Source organism: Chenopodium quinoa, unplaced genomic scaffold (assembly GCF_001683475.1).
Source record: "Chenopodium quinoa cultivar QQ74 unplaced genomic scaffold, ASM168347v1, whole genome shotgun sequence".
Lineage (NCBI taxonomy): Eukaryota > Viridiplantae > Streptophyta > Magnoliopsida > Caryophyllales > Amaranthaceae > Chenopodium > Chenopodium quinoa.
Window position 1 is genome coordinate 544137 of NW_018743033.1, and position 20981 is coordinate 565117.

General features: G+C 37.1%; 2 protein-coding genes across 3 annotated transcripts; one reads left to right on the forward strand and one right to left on the reverse strand.

The window, feature by feature from the left end:
• The first annotated feature begins 9084 nt into the window (after positions 1-9084).
• Positions 9085-15462, forward strand: LOC110730507 (transcription factor VOZ1-like). 2 transcript variants are annotated; one of them, XM_021910307.1, is made up of 5 exons: positions 9085-9270; positions 10574-10834; positions 10941-11096; positions 13503-14016; positions 14396-15462. In XM_021910307.1, the coding sequence occupies exons 2-5, from the start codon at positions 10607-10609 to the stop codon at positions 14947-14949; spliced, it is 1452 nt and encodes a 483-aa protein (XP_021765999.1). In that variant the 5' UTR covers positions 9085-9270; positions 10574-10606; the 3' UTR covers positions 14950-15462. The 2 variants fall into 2 exon arrangements, with proteins under 2 accessions (XP_021765999.1, XP_021766000.1); XM_021910308.1 differs by lacking the exon at positions 9085-9270 and adding an exon at positions 9347-9457.
• Positions 15463-17381: 1919 nt separating this feature from the next.
• Positions 17382-20572, reverse strand: LOC110730458 (putative pentatricopeptide repeat-containing protein At5g37570). Its single transcript, XM_021910262.1, has 2 exons — positions 18322-20572; positions 17382-17859 (listed from the first exon to the last, which is right to left on the reverse strand). The coding sequence occupies exon 1, from the start codon at positions 20332-20334 to the stop codon at positions 18694-18696; it is 1641 nt and encodes a 546-aa protein (XP_021765954.1). The 5' UTR covers positions 20335-20572; the 3' UTR covers positions 17382-17859; positions 18322-18693.
• Positions 20573-20981: the final 409 nt, after the last annotated feature.

The window sequence follows — 20981 nt, forward strand, 5'->3', positions numbered from 1 at the left end:
TTTTTGCAAATGGATCAGGAATTGATTCTTAAGTTTTAAATGATTCCTTTACTTTCCTATAAGTCAATGTTGACACAACTGATAATATAATTATAATCTCGTCTATTACTCGAAAAATGTTTTATTTATTTATGTTTTAGATGGGTAGAAAAAAGAATTTCTAAATAAGGATTTTTATATAAATCGAAGGGACAATCTATAGATATTGTTTAATTGCAAAAGTATGGAAGTAATAATCCAATAACTACCTAGCAAATTGGTCAAGCAATCAAACGAGTGTTTGTTAACTTGTACGAAGTATACAAAAAGATGAGTTAACTACCAATTTACCTTCTCACTTCTGTTTTTGTCAAGATGTATCTTGTATGTGTTGTTATCATTCTCATTTAATTTAGGCACTTTACAAGAAAACAAGCCAAGTAATTTTGAGCTTGGTAATTCTCCTAACTCCAAGTAGAAAGTTAAATGAGTGATTTCTTACTTTGTGTTGTTCAAATACTAGTGTGCAAGAACATAGCCTAATATGATTACTTTTATATTTTGAACAAATGCAAATATGTTTACTATTTTAAAGGATGATTATTAGACAACAATAACTAACTACTCACTCCTTATGTGACATTCACAAAAGTATGTGTTCATTCAACACTCTGGAAAGAGACATTAAGAGTGTGTTTTATTAACCTGATTTCTACTTATCTGATCTTCTCTGAAATTATTAGACCTTATTAAAACTTATTTTATTTGTAGTTTGAACTTGAGCAAACCTTATCAGAACTTATTTTTCTTGAACTGGACTTATCTGAACCTTTTTTTTTTTTTTTTTTTTTTGAGAACAAAGCAAGAGTGTCTTGTATTGATAATTTGTCCATCAATACATAAGGAGAGACCTCACAAGGACTATGGTTCTCCCAAATTTGTTCACAACCAAATGGCACTAGACGAGCCAAATTATGAGCAACGAAGTTTTCATCACGTTTTACATGAAGCCAAGAAATTGAATTAAAGAAAGTACTAGAGTAGAGTATATCATCAAGGATTGCATCAAGGTTAGAGAAGTAAGTTGAGGCTTTTCATAGCCTGTTGATCAAAACCTGGGAATCGAATTCAATAACAATATCATCCAACCCATAATGACGAGCCAGACGAACAGCCATAGCTGCTGCCTTACTTTCGGCTATGATAGGGGGCCAATAGGCTTGGATGCGCCTGGTTGCAGCAAAAAGCACCTCACCTCTGGAATCACGCGCCACCACTCCAAGGCCCACTCAGCCTTCATCACAAAGAGATGCATCACAATTTAGCTTGAAGGTCCCTGCAGGTGGAGCCAACCATTTTTTCGGGGTGCCTCTAGTTTTACCCTTCACAACCCCATAAATCTTCTCGGAGTAGCTGATACAGTCAACAGCTAGTCTCTAAGACTCGATCAATGATGACAGGGTGTGGAGTTTCAGTGCCTTTGAATATCATATCGTTCCTTCTCCCCCCAGATATTCCACATCAAGATGGCCCCTTTGCATTTCTTTCTCTGATCTAAATTGTGCCGAGAATCAAATAGCTCCAGGAAGTTCATATCTCGCGGCCAAAGTGACATTTCGTTGCACTCACAATCAATCCACAAGCTTCTAACTGTGCGACAGTCAAAGAGAGTGTGTCTAACAGTTTCAGGACAATTTTCACACCAAGGGCAATCCTTAATGTCAGTCATATGGCGATACTTAAGATAAGATCTAATAGGGAGAGTACCCGTACATATGCGCTAAAGAAAATGTCGAACCTTCGGAGTTACCTCAAGCTTCCAAATTTCAGTCCAAGATTTGTGAAATTCATCGAGGTTACACGATTTACCAAGCATATAAGCTGTCTTAACTGACTAATTTCCATCCATGGAGAAGGCCCAAGTAATGATGTCTGGAATAGGACATGAGCTGAGAGGTATAGCAAATATGCTACAAGCATCATCTTCGTTAAAGTAACTCATAATGTTGTCAACCTTCCATTCTCTTGTAGCATGGTCAATAATGTCACTGACATAGCCAATCTCATCAGTTCTTGGGGAGGAGGTGAAACGGCTATCCCCATTGACCACCCATGGATCGTCCCACACCTTCACCGCACTTCCATTTCCAATTCTCCATATCTCCTTCTTTAATCAAAGATTTCGAAGACCATATGCTGCGCCAGGAATAACTTCCCCCAAAGCTCAAGCTAGCCTCCAAGAACGTCTTATTAGTAATTGCGCAAAAAACCTTGCTGAGAAGGGAATCCATTTTAGTCAAGAGTCTCCACGCTTGACGGCATAGTTAAATCTCTGAAGCTCATCCCCCCTAAATATTTGGAAGTACATAAATCATTCCATCTTTTCCAATGGACCCGTTTCCTATCCTCTCCCTGAGCCCAAAAAAACCTCGCCATCATAGCATGGATGTCATTTATTACGCCCACCGGAAGTTTGTAAACTCCCATAATGTAAGTTGGAATTGCTTGAATCACAGATTTTATGAGAATTTCCTTACCGTTCCGGGACAAAAGTTTCTCCTTCCAACCCATGAACTTCTTCCAAATTCGATCCTTAAGTGCAGAAAAAACCATCTTCTTTGACCTACCAATCACCGTCGGGATACCCAAATACTTCACATGTCTATCCACTTGCCTCATTGCAAGAATACTCAAGAGCTCCTTTTGCGTTGTGTCACTGACCCCTTTACTAAAAGAAACCTCCGGTTTGTCATAATTAATTTTCTGTCCGGAAGCTGCTTCATATATGTTGAGAATATCAACAATCTTCGAGCATTCTCTTCGGTTGGCTCTTGCAAAAAATAAACTGTCTTCAGCTAAAAGGAGATGAGAAATTTCAGGACCCCTACGGCTAGCTTTGGCCCCGTGAATCGAACCATCCGCCATAACTTTCCGCATAAGCCCTGAAAAAACATCTGCAACAAGAATAAACAAATAAGGGGATAAGAGATCCCCTTATCGAAGTCCTCGAGATGGGGTAACCGAGCCACAGACTCCACCACTAACTATGAAAGAGTATTTCACCGATGAGACACAATCCATAATCATGCTACCCAACTCTCTGCAAACCCCATCTTCAAGAGTAGATTTTCCAGAAAATTCCACTCTACTCTGTCGTAGGCTTTGCTCATATCTAGTTTCATAGAAACCATCCTCTTCCTTCCTTTGCTTCTAAACTTCATCGTATGAAATGATTCAAGCGCAATGAGGGCATTGTTAGTGATCATACGACCTGGAACGAAAGCACTCTGGTTTTCCGAGACAATACCCGGCAGAATAAATTTTAACCTCATAACCACAGCTATAGAGGCAATTTAATAAAGCACATTACAGAGAGCTATCAGTCTGAATTCAGTCATAGAGGTAGGGGAATTCACTTTCGGGATAAGAACAATGCTAGTATTATTTACAAGACCAAAAGATTCATTGCCCTGCAAAATATTACTAACAAGAATAAAAACATCATCACCAACAATATGCAAGAATTTTTGATGAAAAATTGCGTGCATACCATCGGGACCCGGGACCTTACAAGTTACAAGGGTGCATTTGCATGAGAGTTGCATGGATTTCATCCTTTATGTACGGGCGAAGGAGCTCATTATTAATATCCGGAGTAATAATACTGTCAATGGTACCAAGAACTGTATCACACGCCTCAATAAAAGGAGTGTCCGTAGAGAATAAAGTCTGGTAAAAATCTTGCACAATGTCTTCCAAGTTTGCCTCATCTTCACGCCACACCCCAAATTTGTCAAAAAGACCCACAATTTCATTCTTGTTTCTCCGTTGACTAGCTTTATGGTGAAAATACTTGGTGTTCCTGTCTCCATCTTTAATCTCGGAGGCTCGGGATCTGAGGTGCCAGTACGCTTCCTGTTTGTCAAGCAAATCACCAGATGTTTTTCCAAGTTGGCACAATTAGAGAAAGAAGCAGCCGAGATCCCCTCTTCTTGCGCACTTTTTAGTGTTGTTTCAACATCGTCAATTTGTGAGCCCAAGTCTTGTTTTTCGGCCACTCCATGCTTTCAAGGTGTTTGCATTGCCACTTCTGCTATACGATGCTCCACCCTACCCCCATACTCCTCCAAGCACTTCGTACTACCTCCTTACATTCCCCATCTATCAACCAACAAGTCTTAAATCTAAAGCCCTTTTTCTTTTTCTTCTTCTTTTTGCGGTGATTGCCAAAGTTGAGGAAAATAGGGGAATGATCAAATTTATAACGAACCAAATTCTCAACAATGGGACGCTAATCAAGATTGAGCCAATGATGGTTCGCCACAAAGCGATCTAGACATTCCCGAATGTGAATTTAAACCGTCAACCCCTTCTCCGAAGTGAACCATTGGCCTTTGAAACCCAAGTCTTCTACATTCTCACACAAATTGCAAATTAGAGTCCATGTTTTACATTTATTGCTGGTTTCGGGCCACCCATAAATCCCCACAAACCTCCAAGACAAACCAGAGACAAGTTTAACATCGCCACAAATATGATTTTGAGAGTACGAAATAAGATTAAAATCAATATCACTTTTCCAGAAAAGACACAAACCACTCGATTTTCCAATACTACTAACACCAAAAGCATTTGAAAAACCAAACCTGAATTTATTATTTTCTACAATGGATTTATTAACTTTAGGTTCTGACAAAAATAGTAAATCAGGGGCAAAAGATGTGCACCACTTTCGAAGTGCTCTAACTGCACGAGGGTAGCCAACTCCTCGGCAGTTCCAACACAATGTACTCATTGCGATGGGCGGGGTTGGACCTCGCCAACCTCCGCCGGAACAGTAGAGTGAAGAGCAGTCACAGGGTGGTTCTTACTTCGCTTCTGAATCGAAACCTCTTCATTGTCTACTTCAAGAAATTCCGGTACCTTTCGTTTCCCTGCAGCTATCGTGGCCTCCTCCATTGACATATCAATGTCTCTGCTCAGTCTCTTCCATTTCTTCTGCACACGGTTGTGATCAATACCCTTAGTTTGAACTTCATAAGAGGGGGATGTCAAGGCAGGGTCTACTTGTTGTATCTGAATAGGGGCTCGAACTGTGCTAATCACTGCAGGTGAGCTGACTGAAATCTCAAGGGGTAGGGACTTAGTCTCTGCGGGGCTTGAGTCCCTTGTAGCCTTGAGCATGTATAAACCTGTTGTATTCTCATTCGAATTCTGCTCCAATTGGTCATCTCTATCAAAGTCAGCCATGAGTTTCGGAGACTTCATCGTAGTAAGAGAAAAGGAGAGTTTCCGAGCCACCCCTAGTGGACCTATCCTCACCACTTGGGGGTTGTTATAGCCCGGTAGTTTAGGAGCATTATGCTTCTTTAGATTGGATAGCCATGTCCTCTCTTTTTCCCTGTCAAGAACAGTAAGACGAGTCTGCTTCTTCAGAGATGCTCCTAACCAGGGTCCATATTCATAAACCACCTCCTTACTGATCTCTGAGGTGTCAAAAAAATTGACACTCATTATCGGTATGATCCATCCTGCCACAGTAATAGCAAAATTTAGATAAGCATTCATACTGTATGCCGCACCATTTAGAATCAGAAGAGCTTGTGGCAATTCTAATTCCTTTGCGCAAGGGCTTAGCAATGTCAATGTGAACCTTAACTATGAGAAATTCATTCCAACCGAGAGGGTCTGAATCATCAAATTCAATGAACCCCCCAAGATGTTCCCTAATTTCATAGGCAAACTCTGCATTCCTTCGATTGAAAGGAGTGTCCTTGATGCGAAGCCAAAAGGGGGTATGAGTAAGTTAGACTTCCAAAAGCTGCTCATCTCCCTTGATCTCTGTCAATAGCAGAAGTTTCTTGTCAAAGAACCAAGGGCTACCCTCCAATACCTTCGCCTTGTCATCTTCGTAAAAATATTGGAAAACAAATAAATTCGACTCGTGATTTATACGTAAGTCCTTCCACCCAAAAATAAAGCATAGATTTATTGTCACTCGACTAATATAATGAAGACTCCTTTTTGTTGGAAGGACTTACGCCAACTTTTATATTTTTAAACTTTGAGTGCAATGACAACTCATGATGTCCATTGGTCTCTAAAGACTTTTGAGACTTCACCAAAATCTGAAGAGCGTCATACTCTATCATTTTCGACTATTTTAGAAACTTTCTTCATCATGTTCTGCCTTGGGAATATAGTTCCAACTAAACTCAGAGCTTGTCCTTCGTGGAAGAAAACTATTCGAGCATGATCCAAAAACTAGTATAAGTGGTGTGAAATCCAAGTCATCAAGACGATTTTCAATAGAAGACTTCTATTTCTCTGAAATACATAGAGGTAGATGCAATGAACAATCTCAATCAGTTGAAGCTTCTTTAACCTTTCCATGTAACATGTTTCCGTAGTATTGAACAACACGATTTAAAACACATGACTAAACACGTATTGTCTTTGACATGCTATTTGGAAATCTATTCCCTTTTCGATTTGAATCAACAGTTATATACCCACCTTTCTTTCCTACGCAATGATTATTAGCAAGAAATACAAATTTAATATAAACTACCTTGATAAAAGTGACAAAGTTGTATTAAATGATGTGATTTTACACTATTCATAACAATTAAATACTCTAAAACTATGAGTAAGAGAGCAATTATTATTTATTAAACGATTTTATATATTTTGTTAATCAAGGTTTGATTTCATGTAATTTGTTAGTTATTTATAAAGATAATTTAAATTTATAAATTATGATTTTTAATATGCAATTTTTTTTTATTCCTAATTTTGAAAACACTAATTTATAACCAAAATCAAGATGATAAAGGTTTTGTGAAGAATCAACATCGAAATTCGTTTCACTTGGTGAAATTCATGATATTAGTCCATTTGATTTGTACAACACTCATAACATTTAATATTGTGGAGTATGAATCGAAAACAATTTAAGAATGCAAGATTTGATCGATTTTCCAATTTTTGGATCATCTGCTAAAAAATAGTTAAAATTTCATTTTGAAGAAAGCTACCGGTAGTAATACATTTTTTATATTTATTTTAAATTGTGCTATTTTGTATGTTTGCATTCTAATATATTTGCTTAGAATTTTTCAATTATCTTGTAAGTTACAACACATCAAATTACTAAAAGGCTCTATATTTTTCCATTTATCTATGGTGTTATTAAGAAACTAACGAGGATCGAACCTCGTACCTCGAGGATGCGAGACGTCCTCTTTTAGAACCCATCATTTCTTAATAATTTAACTTTAATTTAAAAAAAATATATTAAATAAAAAAAATTAAGCTTAGTAAAATAAGTTATAATTAGTAAAAATCAGTAACTTAATATAACAAATGTAATAGTAAATATTGATAAAAATATATGTTTTAATCAGAAAAAATAATTTAAGTTTGATAAAAATAATATATGTTTGGTAAATCTTACTTTGTGAATTAATAGAATAAGACTTAATTGTTTTTATTCTAGTTTTTTGTAATTATTTTCAAATATAAATATATTTTGAATTGAAGTAAATAAAATTCCTTTTGTAAATTTTTAGTCTTAATATGTTTCATTCTAGTTTAATTCTGTTATTCTACCACTCCCTCACACACTATAATCAACGCAATTACACATCTTATCTTACAAAAGTAGATTAAAAGAACCCATTGCCATCAATGTCAAGGAGTTTATTCTACTCCCAATTGTAAATTGCATTCCCTCACAATATCATTTTAATAAAAAAGGTATTTAATGTGAAGTAATATAAAAATTCCATCATAGATGTAAAATTACTCTATCATGGTCACCCTTGAATTATACATTCTACGTTATTTACCATTTTTTTTTAAAGGAGTAACTCAATCCATAGTATTAGACCAATTAGAATTTGACTAATCTGAATTTGAGCTAAGTTAGGTACCAATTGAGGAAAGCTCTCTCAATAAATATAGGTGTTTTTCCACTTTTCAAGGTTTAAAACCTATCTCCGTTTTTTTTTATTGACACGTTTTGACTTTAGCACTATTCACACACTCCCATTTGATCGTGTTTTGTGCTCCATACATAGGGTCTGTTATGTTCACCTTATCTTCACTTCTTTCAGGTATAATAAGTTCAGATAAGTTCAGGTTAGTTCAGTTCAGATTTAATAAGTTCTGCTAAGAGTTACTCAATTACAAATTACAACTAAAATAAATTTTAATAAGGCCTAATAAGTTTAGATAAGTTTAGGTAAGTTCAGATAAGTGAAAATCAGGTGAATAGAACACACCCATAATGAAAAATATAGTCATGTGAGATCTTGTTAGATTAGATTCGTCACGATATAGATTTTCAAAATATCAACTTTCATAATTATTACTTATCGGTAATTAAGGATATTAATGGTTGAATTTGTGCATTGGCAAACGCGACTAAAGAAACATGTCAACTAAAAAGAAACGAAGGAAGTATATGGGATGCAACTGGCTACCGATATAAATGGGTTAGGTATTTGCAGTGGATCATGTCTACTACCAGTCAAATACCCAAATCAACCCCATCACTCTCCATGTGGAGACCTACTTCCGACCACGTGGACACTTGCTATTCACTTGAGAAGACACCAACGTGGACCTGCACGTGGCACTTGCTTAGGGGATTTTAATAGATCCCCCTAGATATCTTATTTCTAAGATAAAATATTTTAAAGTTTACAAACAAATTACCTTTTAACCATATCAAATCAGTACTAACTTTAGCAACAAAGCAGTAATCCTCGGATACAATCTCATGGGCAGGTAATTTATGTTAATTGTCCAGGTACCTAGTTAAGCGGTAAAAAATCACCTATCCAGAGAGAAATCAGTTGATTACATCGAAAACGAAACCTTAAACATTTGATTTAGATGAAATAACTCCCTTACCAATTAATCCAAACACTCGTAAATACCTTGTCGGTACATTTTCAAAAGTCCGCATTAGCATGACACCAAAATTACATAGTTTCCATTTTCCAATAAAAGAGAAAAAAGACATTTTATCCTTGAATTCCCATCATTTTACCGCGTTCATACATACATGATACATACATGGTTTGTTGGACCCCCGCATTTATACGAGTGCCCAAAGAATCTGTAATTGCCTACAGAATTTTGCTTTGTAGAGCCCTTCTCTTCTCTCTCTACTTAACCAACCTTCACACTCTCTCTTTCTCTCTCCTCTTCCTACTACTGCCATCTCAGTGCTCAGACTTTCTCGATTCTCAAATTTGGCGATCGACCTCTCATTTATTCTGGGTGAGCATCTACTTTTCATTTTATTTCGACCCCATGTTTTTTTTCTTAATATTCTGAAGATTATCACTTGCAATTTTTAATCTTTTTTGACCCCTTTTCATCCCTTTACATATCTTGTTTGTGTATTGCATCCATATTTGTTGATACCCATTTAGTTTTTTTTTGAGGTTTTACATCCTGATTTTCTGTAAGTTCTGTTATCTCTTTGTTTTTATGATGATACTTTAATGTATTTAGTTCCTGATTTATTTTTTACTTTGGTGCTTATTTGTCCTTTAGAACCCTAATTCTTAATTGGGTTTATGAGTTTAAGATCATTTATATGATTGTTGGCAGAATTTGGGTGTGGTTGGAGTTGTTTCATTTGGTTCTCAATTGGGTTTTGTGTGATCATGTGTGATTGTGATTGTTGGGGTAAATTTGGGTGTGATTGGATTTGTTTTATATTATTCTCAACTGGTTTTTATGTTAAGATCATATGTTTGATTGTTTGGAGAAATTTGGGTGTGATTGGACCTAAAGGAGTGAAATTATCAATTGGGTTTGTGTTTAAGATCATTTATTGTTTGGAGAATTTCAGGTGTGATTGTGCTAAAGTGTTGTTTTTGTAGTGAAGTTGAAATCACAATTTGGCTTTTGCTTATAATGATTTAAGTGTTTGCTTGGAGAAGTTTGTGTGTGATTGGATTGTTCACTGAAGTGGAAGTATTGTTTCGGAAGTTCAATTGTGGTGTTATATGAGGGTTTAGGATTAGAAGTGAATTTTCTTGATATCTGAGTGTGCTCTAAAAATTTTGATTTTGATGCCATTGGATCTTAGTTCATGAGGGAATAATTTTGTGGGCTTCTGTTTTTTTTTTTATGAATGGACATCTCATGGATTGAGTTTGGTACGGCAACAATAACTACTTAACTAGTATAGTTGTATAGATTCCGCTTCCCAAGAGGGATGGGGGGTGGGGATAAGAGATTGGATCGTGTAGGGTTATTAAACCAAATGATGTCATATGAGCACTTTTCACCTGTGAAAGCTGCTTTGTACTGTTCTTGAGAGGGTGTTGTTAGTTCGAAGATTAGAACTGGAGGATACTGTTTCCATTTGACAATTTCTGACAAGTTTAGTTCGGAATCAATTGTGATCTGTTGAATGGATCTGTTGCAGGATCTGTAATTTATTATTCTCTTATGGCTAAGGCCTCTGAGCATCATTTTATCCATTAGACATGCCATCAAGTTTGAAGTCTTGTGATATTGCATTAATGTTTATGACATGATTGAAGTTGTGCTCTTTGTTTGAATGTAGCTACATAGGTTCCTTTGAATTTTGAGATTTATAATGAGGAAGGGTTTGAAGAGAAACAGCTGCAAGTCAGCATCACACCAGCTCTTTAAGGATAAAGCAAAGAATCGAGTTGATGATCTTCAGATGATATTTTCAGATCTGCAGTCAGCAAGGAAGGATAGCCGCACACTTGATGCTGCAGTTCTTGAAGAGCAGGTCTATCTAATGTTACGTGAATGGAAATCTGAACTTAATGAGCCCTCACCTGCATCGTCTGTACAAGTGAGGATTTCATATATTTGTTTCTTTACTTCCTGTTATTAGTGCTGCATGTTCTATGATGAAGAAAAGGAGTATGGACAATTATGACTGAAATGGCTTCTTGTAGAACGATAGTCTTGGTACATTTTCTTCGGACATCTATCGGCTGTTGCACCTTTGTGATGAAGAAGATGATGCTACAAGTCCATTTGAGCTTCCTCTGCCAAAGTCTGAACCTGATGTTCAAAAGTTTCAAGCTGGAGATGCTATAGGCTACCAAGAGGTAGTTTACTTCCTTTTTCATATTCATGGTTCTCAATAATATGGAAACTGAGGAAATTTGCATTTGCATTTTTCTGCCAAACTGTTATGTGGCATGCATTGGTGAGGGACACCTACTTCATCTTGCACATTTTGGATACTTTAGTCTAAAATATTTTCCAAATGTTGCGTAGGCATTCAGTGTCACATAAAGTCATAGAGATCTGTATTTGGCACTTCTGGAAATGACACAAGAAATTGCAGGGATAGAGGAAAGCTAGGACATATTTGAAAGCAAAAACTTAATAAAATGGCTCTGCTTTGCACCTAGCTTCCCACCTCTGGTAGAAGAAGTGTGATATGAATAATTAGTATGCCATAGCTGTTGTCAATCCTTTATGCACCAGGAGGTTACTCATGAATGTTAGTGAAAGAAGTTGGGATGTGATTGAGGGTACATAGTGCAACCTTGTTGAGTTAGCTTTGTGCATGCTATAAGTTCATCAGCATGTGATGCATGAATTCTCTTCTCTCATTTCTCAAAAAGAATAATAACTCGCTAGACAAGGCTCAAAGATCTGGGTTACCTTTGCATTTAGAGATCAAATCAGCCGACACTACCTGGCTTTTGGAAACTCCTTGGCTTTTGTTCTACTCCCTCTGTTCTAAAATAAAAGTCTCGATTCACAGTTTCACCCAAAAATCTTGTCCCTAACTAAAAGTCCCATTACATCTTTATCTATTTTTTATTCACTTTTAATCAACTATATTTTGTTGTTATTTTCCTAATCAGTTATTTATTTATTTTTTAATATCCACCTTTAATCAACCAAACTCCACTATTGTTTTAGAGAGGTCAAATTTAAGTTACTCTCCCCATCCCAAATTGTTTGATTGCTTTGGAAAATTGGAATTCGTGGTTTTACATGTTGCGAGTCATGAGAGTTACAGCTGTCAAACAATAGTGGGGAATGGAATTGCTGGTGCATATTTTATTTATTTCTTGATTGATTTTGCAGTTACCTTCAATTTCGCATTTTGATCTTTTTTTAGGTTTACCAGGTACAACGTATGTTTTGAGTAGAGGACTTCCAATATATATCTTTAAATCTAACCAACTCTTAGTTCTTTCAGTTGATCAGAGCCTCATATATGTGAGCTTTGTTATGGATATATCTGATTTCTGGAAAACAAAATAAAGGCCAATTAAACCCTCTTTTCCTTGTGGTGTAGTATCTTTCCCGTACCACATGATTACAAATGCTGACTTATTATGCCAATTAATGTGTAGGAGAATTTCTTGACTATGTATCACTCCTTTTCTAAGATAATATTATGCAATCTGTGGGACCTTTGCTAGATAGGAAAAAAATGAATGTTCAAGATATGCTATCCTATTCCGAGGAACAAAAAGAAATTGCAAGAAAGTGAACAATATTTTTAGGAATGGAGAAAAGCTGCAAGATATCAGCCTCTATCTTATTTGATTATAAAGGGCTGTTTCCCCTGTCCACCCAATCTGATACAAGATTAGAACCTGCTAATGAATCAGACCCAGGATGGTGTGCTCGGATCCTTTGACACCTATTTCACTGATAATTTGTGGCATTTGTGAAAACAAAGGAAGATATTTTAGATCTAGATTTTGGAGTGAAAGCCCTAATCTTTAATTTGTGGAGAAAATTGATGATATTGAAAGTAATTAATTGATTGGTGTTATCTTCATGGATTTGCAAGCTAAAAAGTGGTCTCATTTGCTCCATAGACGAGTCTCTAGTCACCAGACTTTGTAGATTCCATTCCAGGGAGAAGGAGAAGAGATGCTGAAAAAACTGTTGGGATTATATTTTTCCAATTTCCTTTGTGATTCCTTTTTCATCTTTTTTGTTTGTTTCTAGCTGAAACTTTCATTTTTGGTGGTGTTATCTTGCTGGAGCAGCCTAAGCTGGGACTTATCTCCTATATTTCCTGAACCATGTGCTTAGTTCATGTCTTCGAATTATAGTTCCCACATTTTTCTACTTCACCCAAAAGAAAGAAAAAAAAAAATAGAGCTACAATTGAAAAAGGAGAACAGAATTGTTGTTATGGCCCATCATTATGACATTAAGTATTTTGTATATGAAGACTTCATTGTGGAAGCACAACTTGGATTTTCTCGCATTCAAAATTTTAAATTTTGTAAATGGAGCCCTTTGAGTTGTGCCTATGTCTCAATTTAGTGATTTTCTTTTCTTTTTAATAAAACCTCTTTTTCGTTATTTTTAAAATCAGTCATGTTTTATGATTCAATAAAAAATAAAAAAAAAAAATTCATTTATCTGTAGTTGCTCTTATAGCTTGTTCTAAACTGTGACAGTTAAACTAATCTAGTTAAAAAAGTTTAGAAATTAATATGGTAATTGACTTTGAAGTTGGCTTTTAACAGGGCCCTGAAGTCAAGCCTGGATCACTGGAGCAAAATTTCTCACCAGTTGATCAATGCAAAGGATCTCCTGGATTTCGCAGTTTGACAACTAACATGGAAATGGCCAATCAGCTGGATTACAATCAATTTAATCTGCATGTGGACCTTGAGCATCATTATCTTAGTGGATATAATGGTGTTGATGTAAGTGCTCTGTACGCACATCCAATTTCAGGATTTCTACCAAATGTATGCCCACCACCTGCTGCTTTTTTGGGTCCAAAATGTGCACTATGGGATTGTCCTAGGCCTGCTCAAGGATCAGACTGGTGGTTAGATTACTGCAGTAGCTTCCATGCTACTCTTGCATTGAATGAGGGACCTCCTGGAATGTCTCCGGTCTTACGTCCTGGAGGCATTGGCTTGAAGGATGGCTTGCTTTTTGCTGCTTTGAGTGCGAAAGCACAAGGAAAAGATGTTGGCATTCCGGAATGTGAGGGCGCAGCAACTGCAAAGTCCCCTTGGAACGCCCCTGGTAAGTTTCTGTTACTTGCTTATCAACTTTTTACCCCATTTTCCTATGATTGTCATGGTTTCACGTTGTAGAAATCACATTTGCTACTGTAAGATTCAACAAAATTATTTCCCCAAATTATCTTTATTGTCACGCTCTACTTCATTAATGGGCACATTTGTCAATGTTCAACAAAATTGTTCCCCCAAAATACCCTTTTGATCACATTCTACTTTGTTAAAGGTTGATAGCCTTTATTAATCACTAAGAGAGAGAGAGTGTAAATCTTAGTGGGATGGCATATAGTTCCTTTTTTTCTTGGATTTGTTATTATCTTTCCGTTTCCCATTTGCACATTTGTGATGTGTTCATTTAGCGTGTATTTTCCATATTATTGCAGAACTTTTTGATCTATCAGTTCTTGAGGGGGAGACTATTAGGGAGTGGCTCTTCTTTGACAAACCTCGAAGAGCATTTGAGAGTGGAAACAGAAAGCAGAGATCATTACCAGATTACAGTGGCCGAGGGTGGCATGAGTCGAGAAAGCAAGTTATGGATGAGTTCAGTGGGCTGAAAAGATCTTATTATATGGATCCTCAACCACTGAATAACTATGAATGGCATCTCTATGAGTACGAGATCAACAAGTGTGATGTGTGTGCACTGTATAGATTGGAACTCAAGTTGGTGGATCGTAAGAAAACTCCTAGAGGGAAAACAGCAAATGATACTGTTTCTGAGCTCCAAAAGCAGATGGGTAGACTTACTGCTGAGTTTCCGCTTGATAACAGGCGTCCACTTAAAGGAAGGGCTAAGTTTAACAGCAAAGATGGTGTTGGAAATCTCCGCTCTGATCCAAATCAATTGATCAGTGGAGATAAAACATTTGATCATGGAGTTGGCCCGCCATATGGGTATCTTGTGGAGAATATAGGTGATTACTACCTGAAATAGTGTGAGAGAGCAACAATCTCAGACATGTCTAGTTGGCGGGTTTAGTTCATCTACTGACAGTTCCATTTTAGGTTTTGATCGTCTCCAATAACATTGGTGAGATCCTCATTTTTTAAATCTGAGGATCTTGTATATAACTTATCGTGGTTTTTAGCCTAAACGAGTAGACAATGGCTTCTGTCATTGCTGGAGTATATCTGACAAATGAAGAGGGGTTACTTACAGCTTAAAAATCGCTTCTATTTACTTTATAATGAAGGGTATCACATTTGGTAGGGTGGATGTACATTCTAATGCTGGTTTCTAAATGATTTGGAGACTGCTCGTCGTATGCTTTTAATTGTCCTACAAAAATTTATGTATTAGCTGCTGTTGCACTTCATTTTCGTCAATGAGATGAGATACATGTCAACTCTCTATCGTTGTCATCATCTCCCACATCTATGTAAACAACCTATCATGTCATGTATGACAAGAGATCCTTTTATAACAAAGATCTTATCAACTATGTTATTAATTTGTAAAAATACTGATTTTTAACCATATACCCCTGAATTATTTTTTTATTCACTAAATACCCATGAAAATTTTCAAATTTACCATATACATTTGGGTTTCACAAAATGTGACTAACGACAATTAACTCCATTAGTCATTAGGGTTAATTATGCCACGTGACAACATTTAGTTGGTTATTTTTAAAATTATTTATTAATTATTTTTTTTAAAAAAATATAAAAAACCACCTCTAACCCAATCAGCCACCTTCCTCCAACCACCAAAGCCCAGCCTAACACCTCCCCAAAACCGCCCCCCTGCCAGCCTCCCCACCGTGTCGGCGCCGCCCCTCCCCCTAACCCCGCACCAGTGCTCGCCCCATCCCCTGAACCACTGTCCACTGCGCCGGATTTTCCTCCGCGCCTTGAACCGTAAAAAACCCTCCCCGCCTAACCACCTGAAAATCAGGCAACCACCCTTGACACCCCTTCGCCGGCAGCCTATATCCCCTCCCCCGCGTTGCCGCTGCCCACTTTAGCCGGAAACCACCACCCCGAAACCCTAAAATCCCAAAATCAAAACCCTAGATTTTGATTTTAAGGTTTTTTATTTTATTTTGGGGGACGTGGTGGTTAAGGGGGTAAAGATGGCAAGGGAAAGGGCGATTTGGGTTTGACGGGGGCCGGTGCGGGAAGGGAGGTTTGGACGCCGGCGGTGGGGAGGGGAGGGTTTTTCGAGGGAGAGAAGAAGGGGTTTTTACGATTCGAGAGAAGGTGATTCAGGGGAAGGAAAGGTGGTTCGCCGACAGGTGGGGTGTCGGGGTCTGGGTTGCACCGGCGTCGAGGTTCAAGTGGAATCCGTGCCGACGGGGGGTTGCGCGGACATGGTGATAGCTGGCTGGGCTTTGCTTTGGTGGTGGTTTTTTTTTTTTTTTTTTGATAATTAATTAAATAATTGTTTTAAAATTTGATTAAATTAAAAGGCAGCCAATCATTTGTCGCCACGTGGCAAATTTAGCTTTAACGACTAACAGAGTTAACTGCCGTTAGTCATTAAAGGCATTTCGTAACATTTTTGTGAAACTCAAGTATATATGGTGAATTTGAAAATTTTCATGGGTATTTGGCAAATAAAAAAATAACTCAGAAGTATATGGTGAAAAATCCGAAAAATTTATATAAATGCAAACTACAAGGTTCAATTTAAAAAGAAAATAAAAAAATAAAATAAAATTGCTTAAAGAGTTACTCAATTTTGATTTGACAATGTCAATTTCAATTTTGAAAAGCATCTAATAAAATTTATTAATTGCATGTTTACAACAGTAGCAATAAGGGGCAATGCCTGAGCTATTCTCAAGTTGGATCTTTAGATTGGATTTTGGGTGTTTGGATGCTTGCTCAAATTTGTATGGATAATTAGTTAATCCTCCTAAAATTTGAAACATGATGTATCTTTGACTTATTTAAAGCTTATGGGTCAACCGTCAATGTTTGAGTTTATAAAACCAAACTACAACAATGAATTTGTTATACTAATAATATATTTGTGGAATATAATATCAAATCATATCAAATTTGACTTGATGGCATTTCAAATTGAATTGGATTTAAAATTCTAAAACCGAATTTTAATTCAGATTGAATTGAACTTGGTCAAATCCAAAAAATACTGCACTTTTGACCTACTCTTGATTGGAAAAAATGCCTTTCAAAATCAACTACCAAGCATGGTCGGTGCAATCACTGATATCGATTTACCAACAAAAGGCACTAATTTCCATTCTTGCGAAAGACCACCATTAGTGGGTGGATGACTTTAGAAAAGTCTCCTGACTTTAACTCGTTGAAAGAGAAAGGGGTTCTACAACTCACAATCACACAATTAAAGGTGCAAGCAAAATTATGTGGTAGAAATGATACGAGTATAGGAAAACTGAAGCTCGCTCTTTATAAGGCGAATCATAAAATGTGCTCGTTGAATAGGTGCACTCAGGTGATGTAATGACAATTTAGAGATGTATAGATGGTGAATTCCTTGTCTCCTAAATTCGCGTTAGTTATACTCTTAGGTGCGCCCAATACGTTCTCTTCTACCTATTCAAGCCTACCCATATCTTATTCCGTAGCATAGTTGCACAAGGAAAATAATTTTTCACTCAATAACAATCCTATACACTTAATAACTACACAAAAGTGTGAAATCCATGGCTGACCCTGAGTTGGTAAGCTGTTGATGTTTCAGATTTTAGTCTTCGAGGGTATGACATTATACACTCAGTTTTCAATCTGCTGGAATAGAACACTGAAGCCATTCACCTCTACATTATCTGAAGCAACATAGCAGATTCTGCAAGCACCATGTATTCTTTAAAATCTGGCAGGTTCCTTCTGATTTTCAGAATGTCGGTATCTGCATTCAATTGCATAATAACAAACGCTGTCAATTACTATGCACCAACTTAACCAAAAACATCTGAGTGAATGCAGCAGTAGTACTAGCAATACAAACAAGATCAGCAGAAAGAACCATACTCTTTCCATCCAAAATATGACACATTTTACAACCATTATTGAATCACTTCTATCTTTCTCCCCAAGGCTAAATATATTTATGATCATACTGGGACTTATGACTTTTCAGGAAAGACAACTTTTTTCCAACATCCTATTTAGTCCAAAATGTCAACACAAATTGGTCAAACAAATTGAACAAGCACAAATTTTCTGATGGATAAGAGCAAAGATCAAGTTATTGATTAACTGAAGAAAGCCTAAAACTAGGATTAGCAACAAGACCAAAATAGTTAGCATTGTTAATTATTAAGCATTAATGGTGGATTTGTGGTTATAGAAACTCGAGGGAGAGACAAACCTTGGCACATGATAGTACATACTTTGCAACTGTCTCTTAGACTCACATGCAAGTTCCAGAATGTCTTCCACACAGCAGGACTAATGCTCCAAAACAACAGGTGACAAAGGTTACCTGTCATGGGCTACAGAGTATCAACATACCCAGTCCTATGCCTAGGAGAGGCACTTTGTGCATAACCACACATGTTCATTTAAAAAAGGGAGCAAAAATCCTTTCAGTCAGCAACTAGTGGACTTCGATATGACAGCAAAAACTTTGATGAAAAACTAGGGTACTGTATTATATAATGTTGCAAAAATCCAACTAGGGAATGTCTCCTGCTGTGGACAAGGTCTAAGAAGTACCCAGCTTACCAATAACCTTTTGACCCTAAACCCAACTAAGACCAAGAATTTTAGTTAGTCCCCGATCAACCATTTGGTTCCTTACATTAGAAACATCCAACCAACGATCTGCTGCTGCATAGACATTAGATAACAAAACAAAATTTCCTGCATTATGAGGCTCAAGTTCAACTAGTCGATTGGCTACTACTTCGGCCAGCTCAGTATCACAATGCAATCTACATGCCCCAAGAAGTGCTCCCCAACATTCAGCATGGGCCTCAATTGGTAATGACTTAAGAAGATCATAGGCTGCTCCTAAGTGGCCAGATCGACCTAGAAGATCAATCATGCATGCATAATGGTCAGGCAAGGGGTTAATTGAATATTTACTCATCATATCAAATAAGCAGTAACCTTCCTCTACCAGTGCCGCATGGCTGCAGGCTGTCAGGATGACAGTGAAGGCCACATCATCAGGCGTTATCCCTTCAGAAAGCATGTTATAGAATAAATTAACAGCCTCTGCTCCTTGACCATGAAGAGCATGGCCTTGAATCATGGAGCAGTATGAGACTAAATCCCGTTTAGGCATATTATCAAACAAACTCCTTGCTCTGTCCATGTTACCACATTTAGCATTCATATCTACTAATGCTGCAACAACATGCGTACGTTGGAGATCAAACAAGCTTTGGTTCATGTATGAATCAATCTCATTAGCAAGTTTCAAATTCCCTACTTGAGCACAAGCGGACATTACACTCACCATTATATGTTCATCTGGCCTAGTATTGCTCAACTTCATCGCTAGAAAAGCCTTCACAGCCTCGTAAGGAAGCCCATTCTGTGCATACCCTGATATCAAAGCTGACCATAGGACAAGATCCTTTACTAAGCACTGCTCAAAGAAGAAGTTCGCGGAGGACATGTCGCCGGATTTAGCATACCCATCAATCATCATCGTGTACGAAACCACATTCTTGAAAGGCAATTCATCAAACAGCTTCCTAGCGCTATCTAACTGTCCGAGTTTTACATATCCACTAATCATAGCATTCCACGAAACCTGATTTCTCTTGGGCATTACATCAAACACTCTCCGTGAATCAACCAAATCCTCAGAATTAACATACCCAACAAGCAAACTAGTCCAAGAAACCACATTTCTCACAGACATTTCATCAAACACTTTCTGGGCATCCCCAATTAACCTACATTTCCCATATAAATCAACCAAACTCGAACCCACATACATATCATCCTGAACCCCATATTTAATCAACAACCCATGAATCCCAACCCCAACAAAAGCATCCAATTCATTCGAACAACACTTCATTAATGGCGGGAAAGTGTACTTATCTGGAGCACCTTCAGAAGAAGCTCTCATGGCGGAAAACACAGAAAGAGAAGATGACAAAGAAGAGTAATTACAGTGACCCTTTAACAGGGAGTTCCAAAGACAAGTGTTGGCGCATGATACAGAGTCGAACACACTGGTTGCATAGCGGAGGAGAGAGAAAGATGTACAGCAGCGTGAAACGAAGTTGGAAATCAAGTAATTGTCTTGTTCAAGACCCTTTCGAATGATTTGAACGTGGATTTGCTCGAAGCATCGAAGAGTGTTGCAGGATTTCAAAAGGGTGATTATTGGGGGAGATGATGCAGGTAATTGATGCCTCATTGATTATTCGTATGAATTTGAAATTCGATGGTTTGGGCATTTTCTCAAAGGATGTTTGTCAGTGTAGTTGTTTGAATTCGCTCATTTCTTCTTCTTGTTGTTCTACGAGTCTTCTGTTTGCTCCATGAGGATGAGCAGTATAAACTGAAACTGTCGATGGCTTCAAGGGGTTTTTCGCTGAGAAATTCCAACTTGCAAATTAAAAAGATTTCAAATGGCAAGAGTATAAATAAATACTCCCTCCGTATTTTAGTAATGGCTTCGCTTTTCTTTTACGGTTATATTTTATTACTTAATCTATTTCCTTTTTGAGAAACCTTTCACAATATTTTACTCACTTTGTCCCTTATTTACAAGTCTATTTCTCATTTTTTTTATGGTAATTAAGACAAAAAGAAAAAAAAAAGATAGTTGGTAATTATTGAGGATATGGAGAGAGAAAGTGTTAGAAAATAATGTCAAAAGTACAAAAAAAAAAAAAGGGAAATTTTGCGAAGAACTATCATTTAAATGACGAGTTTTGAGAACAACTACCATTTAAAACTTTTTTTTTGAAAAAACTACCACAAAAACATAAAAAATTTGAATAGCACTACATTGACAACTTTTTCGGCTAGAATCTCCGATTATGGGGGCCACCATTTGGT

What these genes read in the sequence shown, in the direction of transcription:
- LOC110730507 (XM_021910307.1), top strand. Translation starts at nt 10,607, where the DNA reads ATGAGGAAGGGTTTGAAGAGAAACAGCTGCAAGTCAGCATCACACCAG. An exon ending in ATGCTATAGGCTACCAAGAG is followed by an intron (nt 11,097 to 13,502) that starts GTAGTTTACTTC and finishes GGCTTTTAACAG; the next exon opens with GGCCCTGAAGTCAAGCCTGG. An exon ending in GTCCCCTTGGAACGCCCCTG is followed by an intron (nt 14,017 to 14,395) that starts GTAAGTTTCTGT and finishes ATATTATTGCAG; the next exon opens with AACTTTTTGATCTATCAGTT.
- LOC110730458 (XM_021910262.1), bottom strand. Translation starts at nt 20,334, where the DNA reads ATGAGGCATCAATTACCTGCATCATCTCCCCCAATAATCACCCTTTTG.